Here is a 23,163-nt window from a genome sequence, read left to right on the forward strand (position 1 = left end):
CTGTTTTACTATTTAGAAATGAATGCACTTTATGTATCTCGTCCCCCATTTTAAGGTGTCGTACATATTTGGACACATTCACTTATAGTACAGTCAATTTAGTCAAAAGTTTAATATTTGGTAACATTACCAATAACAGGGGAGGTATGATATTTATGCCTCTAATTTTTCACTCATTATTCACAATTTGTTCATGATTATGCATACTCATGGTAGCATCCAAATTAATGTGGAAGTGTTCAGAAGTGTTCATTCTTATTGACAATAAAAGTGACTACAAAATGACAAAATACATTATTTAACATTAAGGCCCAAAATAATCTGAAACCCAACCAAAACAAACTGCAAATGCATCCAACAAGTGTGGAGTCACAAGCTTGATGTAGTCATTGCGTTCTAGGAATATTGGACCAATACTAAACCTTTGACAAATTGACTTGATACATCAAGTGCTTTAATTTCTAAATGGTAAAACAGATTAAAAATACCCTCAAATAAAAGGTGACATTATGTACTGTCACCTCACAAATCATTTTCTCAAATCCAAAATGCTGGAGTATAGAGCCAAATTAAAAGTTTTAGCTTCACTGTCCAAATAAATACATAGGGGAGTGTACATTACCAATTTGTCATCTGTGAAGTGTGTTGTCACATGGAAATGCATTTTAGGATTTGAATGACATTCCTACTTACGGTTCCAATTGTACTGAAGGACTTAACCGCACAGTTTTCACAAAGCAGAGTTTGTTTCCTTCGTCCAATACATTTATTGCATAAGCACTATTATTAAGTAGTATAACACTACAAAGGGTGTATTGCACCCAGAATAAAAAGCAGTACACTTAATCCCCATTTCTTTATTTCATTACAAAAACATGTGATTTTATTGAATTGCCCATCAAAATGTTGTTCTAGATGGGGTTAGGTCTTTATTGTAAGGGGAAAATAGCTCACACCCTCCACATGTAATTCATTGAGAAGACAAGCATACATTACAGACTTGTGATGAACATGTCAGTGAAGACACCATCAATAAACTTCATCAAAAGGACTTCTAAAAAAAATCAATGGCTTACTTCTTGATGCACCTTTTGATACATAGCCATAGTAAGATGGGCACAGAGAACGTGGAAAAAAAAATACCCATCCCAATTACATTATAAAACCACAAATGATATCCAACCAAGCCAGTTGTGAAAAAAAAAAAATATATGAAAAAAAAGGCCAAACAAAGTCACAGAAAAATGAAGTGCAAGGATGGTTATCTTTCCAGTCCTCAGTAAGAGTATTGTGTCAGAGTCTGTCCGGACCCTCTACCAACACCTTGGATTACAACATTTATTATTTTCAAGTTGAAAAAGAAAAGTGAAACTGCATTTCAAATTGTCCATTGGATTCATGGTATAACCTCTGACAGTCTGATGGTTGACGATGTGTCAAACGAATCCTTGAAAACCAAAAACTAAGCATCTTTAAATCTTCTTCAATCTTGTCATTTACTTGCAAGTCTGAAAGAGAAGAAAATACATACATTAGAATGTTTTAAAGCTTACAAACAATCTAATTTAAAGCCTTTTAACTGAATGACAAGTCCTGGATACATGTTAAACTTCCTCATGCATTTCTTTACAGCATAAAGATGAAGTGTACAGGACTTTCTCAGCAACAGAACATGAACTGCAGAACAATCAGGATGACATAGGTTAATTCTGAGCTCAGCCAATAATGACACCACACATGTTGCATCTGAGAATAACTATGTACAATGGCAGGCAATATGAAGATGAATAAAATGGTGACAGACAGGATGTTAAAAGGTCAAAAATCCATATTGCAATAAAGATAAATAGAGCTCTAGGTTAATAACAATGTGCACCATAGCTTATTTTATTTTCCTTTAAACTACTACTAGTTTGATGGTTGTAGCCATCAATTGTCCCATTAACAAATAACCCATATAAGCAAACTCATTTCAAATCTCTCTAGTATAGGCTACTTATCGTAATGAAAGATATCAGCAAAATGCCTGCGATGAGTGATCGGTATGGTTGATGTCGATTATTTTTGGTTTATAGTCCCAGCTGTAAAAGGTGAGCAGATGATTTTGTGGTGGGATGAGCAAGATGCTGGCCAGAACACTAGATAGAGAGTGAGTCCTGACTGCACCACACAGCCATGCATTATACAGGGCAATGGGGATGCACTGGGATGCAGGCCATAGAGATGCCCTTACTTCAGCCTGGAAGACTGGCCCTTTGTTATTAGAAAACAGAGGCCTTTACCGCAGGCTCCTATACTTTGCCAACCTACTACTTTGCTCTGCAGCAATCCTGAAAAAGAGAAATGTAGCAGGGAGTACACAGGAGAGTTAAGGAGACAGGCAGTCACTATAAGAGACAGTGGCTAAAGAAAGAAAAGCAAGCAGAAACAAGTCTAAATTAAATCCACTGACACCACATCAACCAGAAGGATCATTAGACTAGCAAATGGTTGAAAGGACTCGGTTAGAAAATGGCATGAACAAGGTGCAGTAATTCCACAGTAAAATTGGACAATTAGACTAACGTCTTCAGCCAGTGACACATATTACCTCTGTCTCTATGGCCTTTGGAGAGAAGGTATGAGGGGAATCACCCACACGGTGCAATCTGGCCAGGCCCTCATGGTCCCAGTGGTTATACGCTCTACAGTGGAGGCTCCACTATTCTGCTAGCCTGGCACGGTCAGGGGGGGGGGGGGGGTCACAGGTGACACACACCAAGGGGGCAGTGCGCCACCGTAGGCTCTTACACACCCTCTCAAGGGCCCTGAGTGAATAGTAGTCAGCCACATCTCTGACAACCAACAAAGAGGTCCAAAAGCCCCCCCAGAGTCCTTGTCATATTAAAAGCCCCCCCAGAGTCCATGTCATATTAAAACCCCCCCCAGAGTCCATGTCATATTAAAACCCCCCCCAGAGTCCATGTCATATTAAAAGCCCCCCCAGAGTCCATGTCATATTAAAAGCCCCCCAGAGTCCATGTCATATTAAAAGCCCCCCAGAGTCCATGTCATATTAAAAGCCCCCCAGAGTCCTTGTCATATTAAAAGCCCCCAGAGTCCTTGTCATATTAAAAGCCCCCAGAGTCCTTGTCATATTAAAAAGACATCAAACTTTCTACATGTGGTCGAGAGCTCTCTAGAGAGAAACTGACAGTCTGTGTTGCGATCGCTAACAGGAGCCATACCTAACCTCGGGCTCTACAGTGCGACCATTTTACTTGCATATGCGCCTAAATATTTGGCTGCGCAGCCTGGCATTTAAAAAAAATTTATGAGCACCAGTGCGCCTAGAGAAATGAAGGATTCTAGCTTAAGTACCTGAAACATGTTTAATTGTGCTCCTAAATATCTTACTGTGCGCCTACATTTTTCTCATTTTCACACGTGCTCCTTGTAAAAAAGGTCAGCGTAGAGCTCTGGCCATACCTCTTCACTGCTTTCTGGGCCAACATGCGGTTTCCAGCCAGGAAGGTAAGACTGCCAATGATAGCCAGGTACTTGAGGGTCTGGAACATGTTGAGGTGAGTCCAGTAGACGTACATCAGACCCAGCATGCCTGAAACAACAAGAACAGAGTAAAGGTGATCAACTAGGAAAAATATATACACAGCCTTCCAAAACCTCACACCTCTTGACTGTTTACACATTGTTGCGTTACAGCTTGAATAATATAAATTGTTTTAATTAAGATTGTCACAATCCCCCATAATGTGAAAGTGGAAATGTTCGTTGAACATTTTCAAAATGAATAAACAATCAAGACCTGAAATGTCTTGAGTCATTATTATTATTATTATTATTATTATTATTATTATTATTATTATTATAATAATAATAATAATAATAATATAGAGGAAGGAAACTGCTCAGGGATTTCACCATGTGGCCAATGGTGATTTTAAAACAGTTAGAGTTTAATGGTTGTGATATGAGAAAACTGAGGGTGGAACAACACTGCAGTTACACCACAATACTAACCTAAATGACAAAGTGAAGAGAAGGAAGCCTGTACAGAATAGAACATATTCCAAAACATGCAACCTGTTCGCAACAAGGCACTTAAGTAATACTGCAAAGAAAATTGGGCAAAGAAATAAACTTTTTGTCCTGAATACAATGAGTTATGTTTTGGGCAAATCCAACACAAACCATCCCTGAGTACCACCCTTCAAATTTTAAAGCATGGTGGTAACTGCATCATGTTATGGGTATACTTGTCATTGGCAAGGACTAAGGATTTTTTTAGGGGGGGGGGGGGGGGGGGATAACCAGAATACAGCTAAGCACAGCCAAAATCCTAGAGGAAAATGTTATTTCCAACAGACACTGGGAGACGAATTCACCTCTCAGCAGGACAATAACCTAAAACACAAGGCAAAATCTACACTGGAGTTGCTTACCAAGACAACATTGAACTTTCCCGAGTGAATAGTTCATTTTGATTTAAAACTACAGCAAGACATGAAAATGGCTTCCTAGCAACGATCAAAAACCAACTTGACAGAGCTTGAAGAAGTTTTTTAATAATAAAAAAGGGCAAATATTGTACAATCCAGGTGTGTAAATTGCTTAAGAGACTTACACAAAAAGACTCTCAGCTGTAATCACTGCCAAATGTGTTTCTAACATGTATTGTCTCTGGGAGTGAATACTTATCTAATCAAGATATATTAGTGTTCTATTATTAATTAAAAAAGTATATAATTTTTCCTTCACATTGCTGATTCTTTTTTGTAGATCGTTGACCAAAAATTTCAATTAAATCAATTTGAATCCCACCTTGTAACAACAAAATGTGGAAAAAGTTAAGGGGTGTAAATACTTTCTGAAGGAACTGTATCTGTGGAGTGACAATGCCAGTAGTTTTCATTGTAACCCTAGACTCAGAACTACATCATTGCTCAGTACTCACATGCGTGGCCCACATGAAACAGCACAGAGCTGGGGGAGAGGCTGAAGTTTGAGATGTTGGCCCCGAGTTTGAACCACTGAACAGAGAGGGAGAGAGAAGAATAAACTATACCACAACAGTACAAAGGGTCTGAAAATAGATTGTCCAGGTAGCACACAATGCAGTGATCCAAGCCTTACACAGCAAGGACAATGCCGTCACTCAAAACTCTAAATGTCATAGAAAATACATTTTATGTCATACAGCATTGCTATTGCAATTTCAAATTAAAATCAGTGTTCAGTTAAATCAAAAACCTAGGCTCATTCAGGATGTACCAAGGCTTTATTCTAAGCCTGGGTAAATACAAAACAGTTAGACTGAATAGAGGCAGATTTGAACCCTTTCTAAAAAGGTTACCATTGAACAATTCCAAACATAAAGAAGTAAAGCGAGCCTCACCAGAATAAGCAGCAGGAGGAACGGAGAGAGGACGAGGGCTGTGAAGGTGTTAGACACCACCGTGGGTGGCTTCTTCTCAGGCTCCCGGAACAAGTGCTACAGAGGAGGAGAACATCATTCAAGTCCAGTTATTTATCCATTTATTATACAACGGGTGGGTCTAATCCTGAATGCTGATTGGTTAAAACTACATAGCAGCCGGTGTCTATTCCACAAGTTACCACCAGCTAAATCTATGAAGTTAAAATTCCTATTTACTCTGTTCCATTTGACTACGCAATTGCCCAGCCAAGCAATTTATAAACTTGATCTCCACTATAAAAAGCATCTACACATTATCTCACATTTCTTTTAGACTAACATTTAGCTTTCAACAACCAAGATTTGTATAAACCTTGCTGTCTGTCTCTCCGACATTTCCAACATTGTTTCAATATTCAAAATCGATCTCCAGCTGTCCCATAGTAATGAATGTGTCGGGAGTCGGGATGAGACAGACAGGAAGGCAGCTTTTCTCAGCCAGTCAATCATGAATCAGCATCATTTTTATGGATATATACACAAAGAAATGTCAATTGAAAAAAGATCCAACTAAACAATGTGCAACTAGTTTGCAGTCATTCCAGTTTCAGTTCGAAGTTAATGTGTTAGCTGTGTTGTTGACTAGCTCCTCTAAACAAGTGTCCTGATGAGTGAGCACATTTTCTATGCGCACCTCATTAGCTCATTGTTATGGATGTGTCCAGATAAATGTCACTAGAAACAGCTTAAACAAATGCGGCTACTCTGTTATTGTTTTTTTGACGTGACTAAGTTAGCCCTGGTTTGCTAGCTAGCAAGTAATGGATAATTATATTGCCAGCCAGTGTGGAAATAGAACATTTAGAACAAACAACTGGATTGCGTCCATAGATACAGAACAAAAAGACTGAACGACTGGGTCGCGTCTCTAGCAACCGAACCGATAGAACAAATGACCAGCCGGCTTGGGTAGCAACCCTAGATTTGCGTTGGGACTAAATCTTGTGGAGGGATAAAATATTATGAATAAATTCAAAATAATGTTAATGAAAATATGCCAATCAGTATTTGAATATGTTGTATCAAAGTGATAATGCCCTCGAAGCCGGTGTTTGGAGTATATATATATATATATATTATTGGCACAGTTTGCCAATATATCAAAACACCAGCTTCTCAGGCATTATCACTTAACTAGTTTATCTATCAGCGACTATGCACCCGAGTTAGATGTATCTTATCTTCATTAGTCATTTCAAGCTATGACTAGTAGCCTCAAGAGTAGTGAAACAAAATGTTACATAACTCATCACAATGTTCAATTATATGCAAATGTTTGGCTTGTTGTTAACCTGAATATCTGGTTTGGGCATGTAAAGGGTCTTGGACTGGATGGCTGCTGGGGCCTCCTCATCAAGGAACTTTAGGACAACATCAGCCACGTTCCACAGAATGGGGTTCTCCAAGGTGGCATCTCCCACGATGAGGTGGAGGACATAGGTCCCAGACATGGAGTCAAACTCAGACTTCCTCTCTGCTGTGTCCAGCTCAAACTTATAAAGGTTCTTACTGTCCGGCTCAGCAACAAACACAACTTCCTGGCCAGTTTTCTGATTGTGAAACCTCACAAAGGTCTGTAAAGAAAAACAAAATACCCTCAAGAGGTATAGCACAATGCAATGTTGACAGAATGAGAGCAGGAACATAAAAAATTAACACATAAAAAGCTAAATACCTGGTGAGGAGTGAGCTCTACTCCAGTGTTGGCATCCACTAACTGGAAATTCATGGCAAAGTTCTGATGGCTGTCTGCAGTAAAGGAGCCTTTGGCCTTGAAGGGATAGTCAACCCTGAAAATGACATACTTTAGATTTATTTTGTGTGGCAATGGGTAAGGACAACCTCTGTGTTATGGGTCTCACAAGGGCAGTATTAAAATGCTTTCATATACGTGGTTGGGCTCTCTGACCTGGATGTCTTGGTGCCGATGCTCTGGTCCTTATCCACTACAGACAGGTCCATATTAGTGACGGCTACCTCAGTGGACACCTTCACTTTCAGCTGAAGGCAGGTGGAGAGAGAGAGAAATGAAGGAATAAAATGGAACTCATATGAAAAAATTTGAATGAAGCAGAGTGATTGTCACATGTATGTATGGTGAGTCAGAGAAAGCTAAAGTAAATGCTAGAGGTTAATAGTTTTCATACCTGGTCAAGTAACATAAAAAGTTATGTACGCTAATGGAAAAGGCTACTTTGTAGGAATAACCTTCCTTGGCAAGCACAATGAACTGCTAACCTTCTGACCAATCCCAAAGAGGCAACTCTGACTTAACTTCCAACAACATTTAGACTAATTGATGGTTCTCAAAATAACAAATCCAAAACTATAGACCTTCTTTACTTGGCATTGTGTGTACCATGCCCCCATTTAAGAAAATACTAAACTACCAAATACTATATAGAAGATTATGTTACATCTATGTGGGTACCAAATGATTCCCAATAAATTTATCTAGCTCACCTCAACCTGATTGGCAACCAATCGGCTGTCCCCGGTGACAGCCACAGTAAACTGGTAATATCCACTGGCTGGCTGGCTAGCCATGAAGTTAAGTTCAAAAATGCCACTGTAAAACAGTTGGAAATAATTATTAAACACTACAACGCTGACATACAAATAACATGCATGAACAGCAGAGATATTTCCTTGACTGGAAAAAATGAAATTAATTATTGGATTCTATAACACTCAATATTAATCTACACAAAATTATTACCCAGACAAATTCAAAATTGGTCTGTCTACCATACTTACTTTCTGAGGGAGAAAGGTGCCTGGCTGAGTACAACACTCTTAGAGGCAACAGCTTGTGCAGATTCCACCAGCAGATTGGCTGAGGCAAGAGGATTGGACAGGATGTCTGTCACCAGAAGCTGTGGGTAAAGACAAGGAGGCAGATAAAGGGTCAGTGAAAAGAAAATGGGGTGGAGACCCTTACCCAGTGGTGGACTAGCAAGGGCACTGAACAAGGTCCACTAGGGTTCATGTCAACAAGGTTAGGGCTCAAGTAAGAAACACTATTCATGTGACATCCTTCAAACGTGTTTCCAATTGATGACATCTAAATCATAAACTTTATTTAAAAAAATATATATATAAAAAAAAAAAAAATGTCACTGGATGATAAACACTGGAGTAGTAGAGGAGAGCATACATGCAGGATTGGCTGGCTGTGGGAGACTGTGGCAGGCCCCTGGGTACTGACGATGACTGGCACGTGGAAGCGGTTGCTGGAGAGAGCTGCAGCAGCACAGGCTACACTGAACGCCTCAGACCGGGAATCCCAGGACTTCTTACTGAACACAGAGTTCACCAGCTGGATCACCTGGTCCTGTGGGGATAAAAGCTCACATTTATAGTAATCTGATAAGATAGCTGGGGTTTCAAGTTTTATTGTCACGTGCACAAGTACACTGAAAATCTTTTCTTGCTTGCTCTTTCCCAACAATGCAGTAATCGATATCAGTAGTACTATTTGTTATGTAAAAGTCAAGTAGAACAAAAAAGACACGAGAAACATAAAATAAACACGAGAAAGTAAACAAGCTACTCTGGAGTTCCATTCCAGAGATCTAATACAGAACACATGATCGGGAAAAAGTCACACCGCCTCATGCAACCTTTCTACCACCCACATAAATGGTGACAGCAGGTTACCTCTTTCAGAGGAGGCTCCGTGTCCGCATGGTCTGACAGTGTGTAGGCTGCTGTCACAAAGAGGGCGGTCGCCTCAAGTCCCTCCTCAAACTGGAGGTACACTCCACCCAAGTCATCCAATCGTGCTGCCAGATCCTTACGAGGGAGAGAAAGGTTCAAATACAACATCTCTGCTTGAGAAACCAGTTCGCATGTGGGAAATTTGCAACTTTGCAAAGTAATTCATCTGTCAAAACCTGTAGCACAGCACCACCTAGTGGACTTGTGAAACTCACCTCAATCTCCTCCAGGATTCCTCCAAGCTCAGCCTGCTGGGAGAGACGGGTGGCAGTCTGGAGTGCAGTAGTGATCCTGTACAGAGAGACAAGAAAAAAAACAGTCACTTTACTATGACAAAATGGCCATAGGAATGCGTTATCTGTTCAAAAGCGAAGTTTGTAAGAAAGGACAAAGTAACAATGAAGTTCAAAAACCCAAATGATCAAAGAAACGATTCAGCAGCAAGTCTGTTCCATCTGCCAGGCCAGCAGGTATTACTCACGCCAAGACGTTGTCCTCCTTGGCAATACGGGCGACGAGGGCAGCGACGACTTCCTGTGAAGCCAGAGGAAGCCCCAGGGAACTGAGGGCGCTGACAGCTCTGAAGATCTGTGTTACTGTAGAGTCCTCGCTGACTGCTGCCAGAAGGATGTCACGGGTCTCGTTGGATACTGGCATCTAAATAAGTAATTCATAAAGAGGGAGAACACAGAGCTAAGCGAGGACTTCACTGGCAGAGCATCCAAAACCACCATCATAAATGTTGTCTTAATTCCATGCAAGCCACCATTTATGTTACTGGAAGAGCAAATGACATGTTTTTTTTGTCATACATAAGTACGCTCTACTTAAGGACTACTTACCTCACAGTCTGCGATGGCCTGACTGGCCTCAGCAGCGAAGAAGAGGGAGTCGACACTCATGGGGTCCAATTGGGCCTTCAGAAACTGACAAGCATCCTGCAAAATAAACAAGCTGTACAGTAAAACACATAGGTAAACATTGTGGTGATTATGGAAGTGAATAGCCTAAGGTAACTAAACATGGCATAGGCTACACGTTTTGGATATAACAGTCAAGCCTCTTTCCTTCAATTATTAGAAGCTAATTTTCTGACATTTTCATCAGCAACTGAGGCTCCAAGCTTGCTCAAACCAACGATGGAGTAGTATGCTGATGCCAGGTCTGTGAAGGGTTGGCTCAGGAGGCCTTTAAGTCTGTCCACGTCTGACAGTGAGAGGTGATGGGATGGGGTCAGAGCCTGGGCCCCGAGAGCCACGGTGAGGAGGACCAAGCAGAACACACCTGTGGGGACACATGCATGATGGTTACAGCCAGGTCAGTAGGAGAGGGAAGATTTCAACTATTTGAGTTCCCATTTTAGAAGTGTAGACTTGTGTGTAGTCTCGATCATGCAACCATTGCACAGTAACCGATGCAGAACACTCCATTTCTTAACTAGAGGAACCAGCTGGAAAGCTAGCTAACCAGCTAACGTGAGCGATAGATTTTACACAACGTTGTGTAAAACTAACGTTAGGAATCATAATACAGACAACGTACACTTGTATACAATCCAATTCATGATGATGTACATGCAAGATACATGTATAGCAATATCTAGTTAGCTACGAGTCTACGACATCCTAGCTACCTGCTAACGTTAGCTTCCACATTGGTCCTGTCACTCCAGCCTGGAGTCCAGGCGTTACATACTTGCACGCACCATTTGTAGACTTTGGCAAAATCAGCGCTAGACTATATTACTACATATGGGTGGCAACTAGTAATAAGAAGTTTACTTCGATCGTATTTAGAACAAAAACGCTTTATACTTACGAGGCTGGGCCATGTCCACTCCAATGATGTATAGATAGATCATTGGCTCACTCTTGTCGTCTAATGTATCGTCACCTAAGAGCCGCAATTGCTTCCGGGTTCCAAGCCTTGGAGACTACAATTTCAAAGACATGGGGTGGTAATTGCATTTTCAGACTTGGTATGTGTTATTATTAAACAACCACCTATCACACAACGTATTATTTCCCAAATATATTACAATAAAATAAAATTTTACAATCATATATCCTCAGATGCTGTTTTATTGAAATGCCAAATCTGACAGCTAGTGTCGTTACCCCTATTCGTATAATTGGTTACAACTAACTGCTGCAAATGAATGAACGCGTTCTGAAATCAGAACCAGAGGGTTGTTGGACATGTCTGAAATGTGGGCCAGAATAACAAAACAAAAAATGTAGATCAAATGATCGGGTAAAATCTGTGCAAATATTATACATTTACATTCTATTTCAGTGCCTTTCAAACGTTACCGGGCTCATGTGACTGCCCCTCAACACAAAAAGGGGCAGGTTCACATAAGCATTGTGTCCGTTTTTCATTGGTCCTCATCAAGAAACAAACCACACTCAAAATTCCTAATCTGGCCCATTTTTGATTTATCACAAAATCAATAGCTCACCAACCGATTAAGTTAAATGTATCAATCACACATTGCAAATGCACAGGCAATTTTACAAACTGTTCATATAATTGAATATTTTTAGTTTGTTTACATTAGGAAAAAAAACAAAAAAACGAGATTCTCATACATTTTGTTATCTGCACAGAACATTATCAGGTTTCAGTAGAAAAATCCTGTACCTCTTAACATTTTGGACATGAGAATAGGACTACCCGAGTGTATGATTCTTCTATGGTGATGCATATTCACGTCACATGCTTCTACTCTTAAAATAGTAGCCTATAATACAACTACAGGAGTTGACAGTAGACTACATATTATGTAAAAAATAGATCATAGGAAACAAACGGTTCTGCAACCTCACCAACCATCTGTTCGCTTGTGTGAGTCAACTTGTTTAAATTCATTATTGATTGATCAGGTAATCAAACGCAACCATGACTAACACAGTTACAAACAACTCCAATACTGATAGATGTAAGTGCAAAATGACATGTGAACTTTAGATATCAAAAGGAAAACATTTAGACCTTTCTATTACATTTGAGTATGACAAATTTGATATAAGTGTGGATTAAATTGTTTTTGTACAGTGTTAAGACCTTTACGAGAGAACGATGTGTGTAGATTCAAACTGCATTACATTTGAAACACTTATATACCCATAAAGTTGCCCTACAATACAATTCTTTCCATATTTACAAGTATCCAGGACTGAGAAAACATTACTTCAGTTGAGCATGCTCAACACAGCACGAGATCAATTTTTTACAAAATGGTGTTTTAGAAACCTAAAACCATGCGATCATCGATACCAACACAATCAAGGCTGGGTTTACTCAGGCAGCCCAAATATCAGAATTGGGCTACCTGTGTAAACGCTGCCTAAATTTGGGAAGAGACGCATTGAAACATGTTTACCATGTTTAATCCATAGGAGTCTAAGCCGGGGTGTATTTAACCCTTTATTTTAAAAGGCACTAAACTATCTCCATATATACAGTGCATTCGGAAAGTATTCAGACCCCTTCCCTTTTCCCACATTTTGTTACGTTATAGTCTTATTCCAAAATAGATTAAATCAAAATCTACACACAATACCCCATAACGACAAGAGAAGTGAGAAGAGATTTTTATAATTTTTTTGCAATTGTATTAAAAATAAAAACAGATACCTTATTTACATAAGTATTCAGACCAGCTCAGAGACAGGATTGTGTTAAGGCACAGATCTGGGGAAGGGTACCAAAAACTTTGTGCATCATTGAAGGTCCCCAAGAACATTGTCCTCCATCATTCTTACATGGAAGAAGTTAGGAACCACCAAGACTCTTCCTACAGCAGGCTCCCCAGCCAAACTGAGCAATCAGGGGAGAAGGGCCTTGGTCAGGGAGGTGACCAAGAACCTGATGGTCACTCTGAAAGAGCTCCAGAGTTCCTCTGTAGAGATGGGGGAATCTTCCAGAAGGACTAACATCTCTGCAGCACTCCACCAATCAGGCCTTTATGGTAGAGTGGCCAGACAGAAGCCCCTCCTCAGTAAAAGGCACATGACAGCCTGCTTGGAGTTTGCCAAAAGGCACCTAAAGGACTATCAGACCATGAGAAACACAATTGTCTTGTCTGATGAAACCAGATTGAACACTTTGGCCTAAATGGCAAGCATCACGTCTGGAGGAAACCTGGTATCATCCCTACAGTGAAGTATGGTGGTAGCAGCATCATGCTGTAGGGGTGTTTTTCAGCAGCAGGGACTGGGAGACTAGTCAGGATCAAGGGAAAGATGAACGGAACAAAGTACAGAGAGATCCTTGATGAAAACCTGCTCCAGAGCACTCAGGACCTCAGACTGGGGCGAAGGTTCACTTTCCAACAGGACAATGTCCCCTGACAATGACCATGTTTCAATGCATCTCTTCCCAACCTTAGCACACAGCCAAGACAACACAGGAGTGGCTTTGGGACAAGCCTCTGAATGTTCTTCAGTGGCCCAGCCAGAGCCCAGACTTGAACCCGATTGAACATCTCTGGAGAGACGTGAAAATACCTGTGCAGCGACACACCCCATCCAACCTGACAGAGCTTGAGAGGATCTGTAGAGAAGAATGGGAGAAACTCTCCAAATAAAGGCGTGCCAAGCTTGTAGCGCCATACCCAAGAAGACTCGCTGTAATCGCTGCCAAAGGTGCTTCAACAAAGTACTGATTAACGGTTCTGAATACTTATGTAAATGTGGTATATATTTTTTGTCATTATGGGGTATTGTGTGTAGATTGAGGGGGGAAATGATTTAGTCCATTTTAGAATAAGGCTGTAACGTAACAAAATGTGGAAAAAGTCAAGGGCGCTGAATACATCGACACGGGGGAGTTTTTTAACTAGGGTTGCAACATTTCGGGAACTTTCAATAAATTCCCTGGTTTTCTAGAAATCATGGTTTGAGGAAACGAGATTTTGGAAAAACCAGGCAATTAATTGAAAGTTACCAGAATTTTGTAACCCTATATTTAACACAATGGAAATGTCTGCACAGAGGACATCGAGGTTAGTGAGGGCTCAGGACAGGATGAGGGCCCGGTTAGGAACGTGGGATTTCAGTAAACGGAGGTAACGTCTTGCTTTCTCTGTCATTATGAGCTGGTCCTTAGTACGTCCACATACCACTGCTTCCCATGCCTTGGACATCTGAGAACACAGCAAAGCATATCAATAACTTCAGATGCAAAACAGACAAATAGAGGGAAATGAAAACCATTACAAAAGATGATAAAAGACATGTACAACAAAAAATATGTATGCATTACAGGCTATTAGAAAACTCCTGATTATGATATAGTATACTAATAAACATGGGAAAAGACAGCTATTTAATAATAATTTCACTTAGATAGCAGCCAATGGTAGCGTTTCATTAGAGTACTCACTGGGGTTGGGGGCACTGGGTTGAAATATGCACCACTCTCACTGGGTCCTAAACAGAAGCCCTGATCCAGAACATTATCCTCTTTATCTTCAGTCTTCATACAAAAGGACGAGGAGTTGAGAGACATCTCAGCCTGCCACAAGGATAACAATATACAAATCAATGGAGGAAATCACCATCAACAATAACAGCAGAATTAAATCAATTTCTAATGAATGTACCTTAGAAAAGGTTTTGGGCTCGGACTTCATGAACTGATGCCTCGCAGTGACTATCTCTTTGCAGTCCATGACATCCAGAGCCAGAGATTTACGCACTTTCTTCATTGGAGGTCGATGCTGGAAGCAAAGGAATGGACCACATAGTCAGACCATTTCATAAGACTGAGAAGCATCATCTGTGAAAGTAAATGATCGTAAAATGTCATCGTACTCACCACCTGCTTGCGTCTTTGCTCAGGTGGACTCTCATCCGTCACGATCAGCTCAATCCCAGCCTCTTTCAAGAGGACCTCTTTCAAGTCCTCCTCATTCGGAGTCTGAGGCTAAGACATACAGAAATAAACTATTTTCAGCAGTATATTGAAGAAATTATCCATACAAATCGTCTGACAATCCAAGTGCTTTCATTGACAACAGTAGCAAGTGAGGGACTCACCATTGGTCGCAGAGAACCATACTTCTCCATGGCATTTTTGAATGGAGTTGGAGTCCGTGGAGTGGTGTCAAGATTTGACTTGTGGTTGGGTGTGATGAACCTTGATAAAAAGACAAACTAAATATAATTCTCTACTGCTACGAGAGATTAATCGTATCGCATGCCAATAATAACTTAGCACATACAAGACAATTGTGTGTCAATAATGCCTTATTACATACACTGAGTTTGGGTACAGCTTGGATGCGCAAACAGAGTTTTCCTTCTGTGTGAGTGGAGTCTTGTCACGGTGTAGTGGTGTGGTAACCCCAGACTTCTGATTGCACACTGGCGTAGAGGTGAGAGATGGATTCTCCAGCTCAAAGTTGTCCTGTTTGGTCCACATGTTGAGGAACTGGAAACACACACTGCATTTAGAAACCATTTCACTAAAATGACACCTAACGCCCATTTGCAATAGTACCTCCCACAGCAACTCACCCAAGCCTCCCCCATTTCTCCTTCACCCAAATCCAGAAAGCTGATGTTCTGAAAGAGCTGCAAAATCTGGACCCCTACAAATCAGCCGGGCAAGACAATCTGGACCCTCTCTTTCTAAAATGATCTGCCTAAAATGTTGCAACCCCTATTACTAGCCTGTTCAACCTCTTTCGTATCGTCTAGAGATTCCCAAAGATTGGAAAGCTGCCGCGGCCATCCCCCTCTTCAAACGGGGGGGGACTCTCTAGACCCAAACTTCTACAGATCTATATCCATCCTAACATGCCTTTCTAAAGTCTTCAAACACCAAGTTAACAAACAGATCACTGACCATTTCGAATCCCACCGTACCTTCTCCGCTATGCAATCTGGTTTCAGAGCTGGTCATGGGTGCACCTCAGCCACGCTCAATGTCCTAAACAATATCATAACCGCCATCGATAAGAGACATTACTGTGCAGCCGTATTCATCGACCTGGCCAAGGCATTTGACTCTGTCAATCACCACATTCTTATCGGCAGACTCAATAGCCTTGGTTTCTCAAACGATTGCCTCGCCTGGTTCACAAACTACTTCTCTGATAAGAGTTCAGTGTGTCAAACCGGAGGGCCCGTTGTCTGGACCTCTGGCAGTCTATGAGGGTGCCACAGGGTTCCATTCTCGGGCTGACTCTTTTCTCTGTATACATCAATGATGTTGCTCTTGCTGCTGGTGATTATCTGATCCACCTCTATGCAGACGACACCATTCTGTATACCTCTGGCATTTCTTTGGACACTGTGTTAACTAACCTCCAGATGAGACTCAATGCCATACAACTCTCCTTCCATGGCCTCCAACTGCTCTTAAATGCAAGTCAAACGAAATGCATGCTCTTCAACCGATCGCTGCCCGCACCTGCCCAGCATCACTACTCTGGACAATTCTAACTTGGGTATTTGTAGTTGTCCACATATTCTAGGTGTCTGGTTAGACTGTAAACTCTCCTTCCAGACTCACATCAAACATCTCCAATCCAAAATTAAATCTAGAATCGGCTTCCTATTTCGCAAACAAAGCATCCTTCACTCATGCTGCCAAACATACCCTCGTAAACTGACCATCCTACTGATCCCTGACTTCGGCGATGTCATTTACAAAATAGCCTCCAACACTCTACTCAATAAATTGGATGCAGTCTATCACAGTGTCATCCGTTTTGTCACCAAAGCCCCATATACTACCCACCACTGCGACATGTACGCTCTCGTTGGCTGGCGTTTGCTTCATATTCGTCGCCAAACCCACTGGCTCCAGGTCATCTACAAGTCTTTGCTAGGTAAAGCCCCGCCTTATCTCAGCTCACTGGTCACCATAGCAGCACCCACCCGTAGCACGCGCTCCCGCTCGTAGCACTGGTCACCCCCAAAGCCAATTCTTCCTTTGGCCGCCTTTCCTTCCAGTTCTCTGCTGCCAATGACTGGAACGAATTGCAAAAATCACTGAAGCTGAAGACTCATATCTCCCTCACTAGCTTTAAGCCCCAGCTGTCAGAGCAGCTCACTGCACCTGTACATAGCCTACCTCATCCCCATAATGTATTTTATTTATTTATTTATCTTGCTCCTTTGCAGTATCTCTACTGCCACATTCATCTTCTGCACATCTACCATTCCAGTGTTTAATTGCTATATTGTAATTACTTTGCTACCATGGCCTATTTATTGCCTTACCTCCCTTATCCTACCTCATTTTCACACACTGTATATAGACTTTTTCTACTGTATTATTGACTGAATGTTTGTTTATTCCATGTGTAACTCTGTGTTGTTGTTGTATGTGTCGAACTGCTTTGCTTTATCTTGGCCAGGTCACAGTTGTAAATAAGAACTTGTTCTCAACTAGCCTACCTGGTTAAATTAAGGTGAAATATATATGTATATATATTTTTAAATAAAAATATGGAATTTCATTTTAGGGAAATTAAACATGGTAAAATGTGTTTTTGGCCACATGATTCTGTACAAAACAATGGCAACAATGAGTCATTTTACTGTGTTAGGTTATGGTGGTTGAGCCATTACCTGTGAGGGTGAGAAGGGCAGGATCTTGACCGGGGTGCTCTTGGGGGTCCTGGAGTTGTTGGAGTCAGGGGACAGAGCTATGCGACGGCGGCTGCGGCGGTTGAGTATGGAAGGTGGGGTGATTCCTCCAGGGGAGATGGGGATCAGCTCCCCCCGGTTACCCTTACTGAGTTCCTGTAGGGCACTGCCCTCCAGACGGAACTGGGTCCGCTCTGGGCTCTGGCTCTCCTCGGGCAGATCAAAGACAGCCATGTTACACCAGCCATCCAAGTCCTGGTAGAGGAAAAGAAACAGAAAAGTAAAGTTTATGAAAATAAATATAATTTGACAAACTAATTCATACCAAAATAGTCAGACATCTTGTCTGCCATATCTGATCATCAAATGAGATCTCTTTGGTATTCCATTCAAAGCAGAAGATGAACATGGTGAAATTCAGAAAACAGAGGTATTATGACCCCATCCAGCCCTCTTACCCCATCCACCATCTCCATCACCTCTTTTAAGGCTGGGCCGTTGGGAGAGAGGAAGCCTGAGCTGTCCACCACCCAGCTACTGGTATTCAGTTCACCTCCTGGGGTGTTTGGCTCACTTTTGGGGGTCTTTGACTGTTGAGGAGAGACAGCCTTGTGGAAGCCTGCTTCTTTCGGTCCGCCTCTTACAGTGGATGTATTGGCATTCTCCTGTAGGGAGCAACATAAGCTTGAAAACCAGAATGGAGATCCAGAAGAATACATTAAATTAATATGTTCACACACGAGCAATGTGTACTACCTTGAAGACTAGTATAAACTAGTAATATTCTAACATGCACATCCTCTGCATGTACTCCACTTTATACAGTGCATTCAGAAAGTATTCAGACCACTTTACAGCCGTATTCTAAAATTGATTACATTGATGAGAGGGAGGAAACAATCTACACACAATACTCCATAATGACAAAGCTAAAACAGGATTTTAGAAATATTTTCAAATGTATAAAAATTAAAAATAAATATCACATTTACATAAGTATTCAGACCCTTTACTAAGTACTTTGTTGAAGCACCTTTGGCAGCGATTAGAGCCTCAAGTTTTCTTGGGTACGACGCTACAATCCTGGCACACCTTTATTTGGGGAGTTTCTCTGGCTGGGCCACTGAAGGACATTCAGAGACTTGTCCCAAAGCCACTCCTGCGTTGTCTTGGCTGTGTGCTTAGGGTCGTTGTCCTGTTGGAAAGTGAACCGTCGCCCCAGTCCGAGGTCCTGAGTGCTCTGGAGCAGGTTTTCATCAAGGACCTCTCAGTACATTTCTCTGTTCATCTTTCCTTCGATCCTGACTAGTCTCCCAGTCCCTGCAGCTGAAGAACATTCCCATAGCATGATGCTGCCACCACACGTCACCGTAGGGATGGTGCAAGGTTTCCTCCAGATGTGACACTTGGCATTCAGGCCAAAGAGTTCAATCTTGGTATCATCAGCCCAGAGAATCTTGTTTCTCATGGTCTGAGAGTCCTTTAGTGGGCAGTCATGTACTTTTTACTGAAGAGTGGCTTCCGTCTGGTCACTCTACCTTAAAGGCCTGATTAGTGAAGTGCTGCAGAGATGGTTGTTTTTCTGGAAGGTTCTCCCATCTTCACAGAGGAAATCTGGAGCTCTGTCAGAGTGACCATCGGGTTCCTTATATATATATATATATATTTTTAACCCCCTTTTTATGATTACGTTCGTCTCATCGCTGCAACTCCCCAACGGGCTCGGGAGAGGCGAAGGTCGAGTCATGCGTCCTCCGAAACATGACCCGCCACGTCGCGCTTCTTAACACCTGCTCGCTTAACCCGGAAGCCAGCCGCACCAATGTGTCGGAGAAAACACTTTTCAACTGATGACTGAAGTCAGCTTTCAGACGTCTGGCCCGCCACAAGGAGTTGCTAGACCGTGAGGAGCCAAGTAAAGCCCCCCCCCCGGCCAAACCCTTCGCTAACCCGGACGACGCTGGGCCAATTGTGCGCCACCCTATGGGACTCCCAGTCACGGCCAGATCGAACCCCAGGCTGTAGTGACGCTGCAACACTGCGATGCTGTGCCTTAGAACGCTGCTCCACTCGGGAGGCTGGCCATCGGGTTCTTGGTCACCTCCCTGACCAAAGCCCTTCTCCCCGATTGCTCAGTTTGGCCGGGCGGCCAGCTCTAGGAAGAGTCTTGGTGGTTCCAAACTCCTTCCATTTAAGAATGATGGAGGTCACTGTGTTCCTTGGGACCTTCAATGCTGCAGACATATTTTGGTACCCTTCCACAGATCTGTGCCTTAACACAATCCTGGCTCGGAGCTCTACGGACATTTCCTTCGACCTCGTGGCTTGGTTTTTGCTCTGATATGCACTGTCAACTGTGGGACATTATATAGACACGTGTGTGCCTTTCCAAATCATGTCTAACCAATTGAATTTACCACAGGTGGCCTTTTGTAGAAACATCTCAGGGATGATCAATGGAAACAGGATGCACCTGAGCTCAATTTTGAATCTCATAGCAAAGGGTCTGAATACTTATGTGAGAGATTTGTTTTTGATTTTTAATACATTTGCAAAAATGTCTAAAAACCTGTTACTGCTTTGTCATTATGGGGTATTGTGTGTAGATTTATTAAATACATAAAAATCATCATCAATTTTAGAATAAGGCTGTAATGTAACAGAAGGTAGAAAAAGGGAAGGGGTCTGAATACTTTCCGAAGGCACTCCATTTATAATATAAAACACAGCAGTTTATCTGCTTTACCCCCTATAGTAGTTAGCAGTGTTTGCATTTTACCGGCAATGTGGGATCTTGGTCTGGTTCCCTCTCCATAGAACCACCATAGTCCATCTGTAGAAGCATAACAAATCATGTTTCACAGAAAAACATAACAAGGATTAGTTTGAGCATAGCCCAGATGTTGTCAAACTGATTTCAGAAGGAACCAACCTGCTGATCTCTGCTGTGGTGGGCCATGCTCTCCTCTGGTTCCATCTGCTGACATTTCAGAGAAGGATCCACCCTGCTGTAGAAGCCCATCTCAACCTTACGCTTGATGGTTGAGTTCCAGTGGTTCTTCACAGCATTATCTGTCCTGGAACGTAAAATTTTAACATAATGTTGTAGTAATCAAGATATAGCTAGTGTATGAAGTCGAGCACTAATCCAACTCCAATCCATTTAATTGCATTTATCACAAAATATGTGGAGACCCATAAACTGTTCTGCGTGATCCTGACATTTTAGCTCAGACATGTCAGTGACTCTCTTAGCTGGAGTACAACAGTTACCTTCCGGGGAGCAGCTTGGCGATCTCAGCCCAGCGGTTTCCCAGCATGCAGTGGGCCTTGTAGATGATGAGGTCCTCCTCTGCTGTCCAGGAGGATTTCTTCACGTCCGGGTTGAGGTGGTTGTGCCAGCGTTCTCGGCACTGCTTCCCCAGCCGGCCCTTCAGGTGCTTGGCCACGATAGCCCACTGCTTGTTGCCATACCTGTTCACCAGGTCTATCACCTGTGGAGCGGAATGCAGGGTTGGTGGCAGTCTGAAAATGTGTCCTCTGAGTGGCAGTGCAAGCCACCCGGAGGCTGTCCTTGGATAGGAGTCAAAGCAGCCAGTGGAAAGTAGAGCTGACTGAACAACTATTAGTAATACTCAACTAAAGTTTCTCTCACAAAGAAGTCTAGTAGAACTGATTGTAGAATAGTCACCATCACAACTAACCTTCTCGTCCTCCTCTTTGGTCCAGGGCCCTTTGACCAGATCTGGATCCAGAACCTTCAACCAGCGGTGCTGGCACTGGTGTTCTGAGCGATTCTGTGCCATACAGGGTTACCATACAGTTAATGATTTAATGCAAAATAAAACCCACACGCCTTCAGAACGTATTTAATATTTGAACCCTTCAGTTGTATTATTTGTATTGTCAACTGGATATAACTGAATATATACTGTGCTCCGTCAAACTCGCTCACCGGTAAAATGCTGGCAATGTATTTCCAGTCATTTGGCCCCCGGTTTTGGACCAACGCTTTGAGATTGTCATCCTGAGAATAAAGTACAGGCATTTTATGAAGAGCTAAGTAACTAGCTCATTCCAAATAACCTACCATTTATAGATCAGCATTTGTGGGGGATGTATAAGGGTACATGAACTCACCTCATCTTGTGTCCATTTCACTTTGACCTTTCCACAGTCTCTCTGTTCAGCCACGTCAGAGTCAGTGTCCTGATACATTGCCTCCTCCCCATCCTCTCTAAAAAGACAAGCAACAGGGTGTGGTGGTCGAGATCAAACTCATGCAAAGGGCCACATGCATTGTACTGAAAAGTAGCTGGCTTGTGTGTTAGTCACAGAATTCTCAAACAAAGCATTTTTATACCTAGCTAGGTACTTACTACAAGCAACATATTATGTGAGCTAGTAAACGTTTGTGTTCTCTGATTACTACGGTATGCATTAGAACATTCGCTAATTTATTGTTTCATGCCATGATTTGACTACCGTAACGTTAGTTAGCAACATCTGACGTCGACCTCAACTGGTGGGGTGACAAAAGGGCGGTCAAATCACGTAAATGCGCAAAAATAATCGATGACATTCAGTAATCTCATATTATAAAATGGTACATAGATCCCTGTCCTCTTAAAAATAACATTAGGATATGGGCATTGTTATTTATCCAACAGCTGTTGTAGCTAACAATAACAATGGTTAGAATCCGATTAGCTAACTACTTACCCGCGCGACCACCAGGACATTTCCCTTTGCTTTACCTCCATCACCCTTAACTAAAATATATTGTATATTTTTTTTGCCAACGTCGTGCATATATTTACAAACTATATTATATGAGCAAGTCTGTTTTGTCGTATATAATCCACGTTGGTAAAAACTAAAAATCTAATTGTCGCTGGGCTAGGTACACTGGATTGCTGACAACACACTAGTCCGCGCTCAAGTTCCTATCTCGCGCGCTTCTTTTCTCGCAAGCTCACGGCTTTCCCGGGAGTGACGTGACCAGAGGTGTGCGCGCGCAGAATTGAAACGTTCTATTTGTTCATATAAAGTCATTGATTCGTTCCTATGATTTGTCAAGTGACACAAATATATATATATATTTTTAATTGGCCCGGATTGTCTGACTAGTGACTTTTCACAATGCTGTTTCTCTGTCTACTGAATAAACGATTCATATCTATTCATGCATATAAAGACTACAGATAAATGCTCACTTTTAACAAACTATAAACTGGGTTGTTTGAGCCCTGAATGCTGATTGGCTGACAGCCATGGTATATCAGACCATATGACAAAACATTTATTTTTACTGCTCTAATTACATTGGTAACCAGTTTATAATAGCAATAATGCACCGCA

General features: G+C 41.8%; 2 protein-coding genes across 3 annotated transcripts; both read right to left on the minus strand.

The window, feature by feature from the left end:
- Positions 1-842: 842 nt before the first annotated feature.
- Positions 843-12,930, minus strand: LOC110494616 (dolichyl-diphosphooligosaccharide--protein glycosyltransferase subunit 2). 2 transcript variants are annotated; one of them, XM_036950713.2, is made up of 17 exons: positions 11,015-12,930; positions 10,293-10,480; positions 10,039-10,134; positions 9,678-9,853; positions 9,412-9,487; positions 9,137-9,271; positions 8,634-8,810; positions 8,234-8,352; positions 7,940-8,045; positions 7,386-7,477; positions 7,152-7,266; positions 6,769-7,050; positions 5,396-5,491; positions 4,955-5,030; positions 3,469-3,598; positions 2,234-2,330; positions 843-1,508 (listed from the first exon to the last, which is right to left on the minus strand). In XM_036950713.2, exons 1-16 carry the CDS (start codon positions 11,055-11,057, stop codon positions 2,279-2,281), a joined length of 1,959 nt encoding a protein of 652 aa, XP_036806608.2. In that variant the 5' UTR covers positions 11,058-12,930; the 3' UTR covers positions 843-1,508; positions 2,234-2,278. The 2 variants fall into 2 exon arrangements, with proteins under 2 accessions (XP_036806608.2, XP_036806610.2); XM_036950715.2 differs by lacking the exon at positions 2,234-2,330.
- On the minus strand, positions 11,708-22,801 carry LOC110494615 (myb-related protein B). Its single transcript, XM_021569838.3, has 15 exons — positions 22,525-22,801; positions 21,943-22,039; positions 21,758-21,829; positions 21,507-21,599; positions 21,076-21,296; positions 20,735-20,879; positions 20,582-20,635; positions 18,261-18,467; positions 17,785-18,057; positions 15,462-15,634; positions 15,241-15,340; positions 15,020-15,127; positions 14,805-14,921; positions 14,585-14,716; positions 11,708-14,345 (listed from the first exon to the last, which is right to left on the minus strand). The coding sequence occupies exons 1-15, from the start codon at positions 22,563-22,565 to the stop codon at positions 14,217-14,219; spliced, it is 1,962 nt and encodes a 653-aa protein (XP_021425513.3). The 5' UTR covers positions 22,566-22,801; the 3' UTR covers positions 11,708-14,216.
- Positions 22,802-23,163: the final 362 nt, after the last annotated feature.

Source organism: Oncorhynchus mykiss, chromosome 17 (genome assembly GCF_057628025.1).
Source record: "Oncorhynchus mykiss isolate SJ-2025 chromosome 17, ASM5762802v1, whole genome shotgun sequence".
Taxonomy (NCBI): domain Eukaryota; kingdom Metazoa; phylum Chordata; class Actinopteri; order Salmoniformes; family Salmonidae; genus Oncorhynchus; species Oncorhynchus mykiss.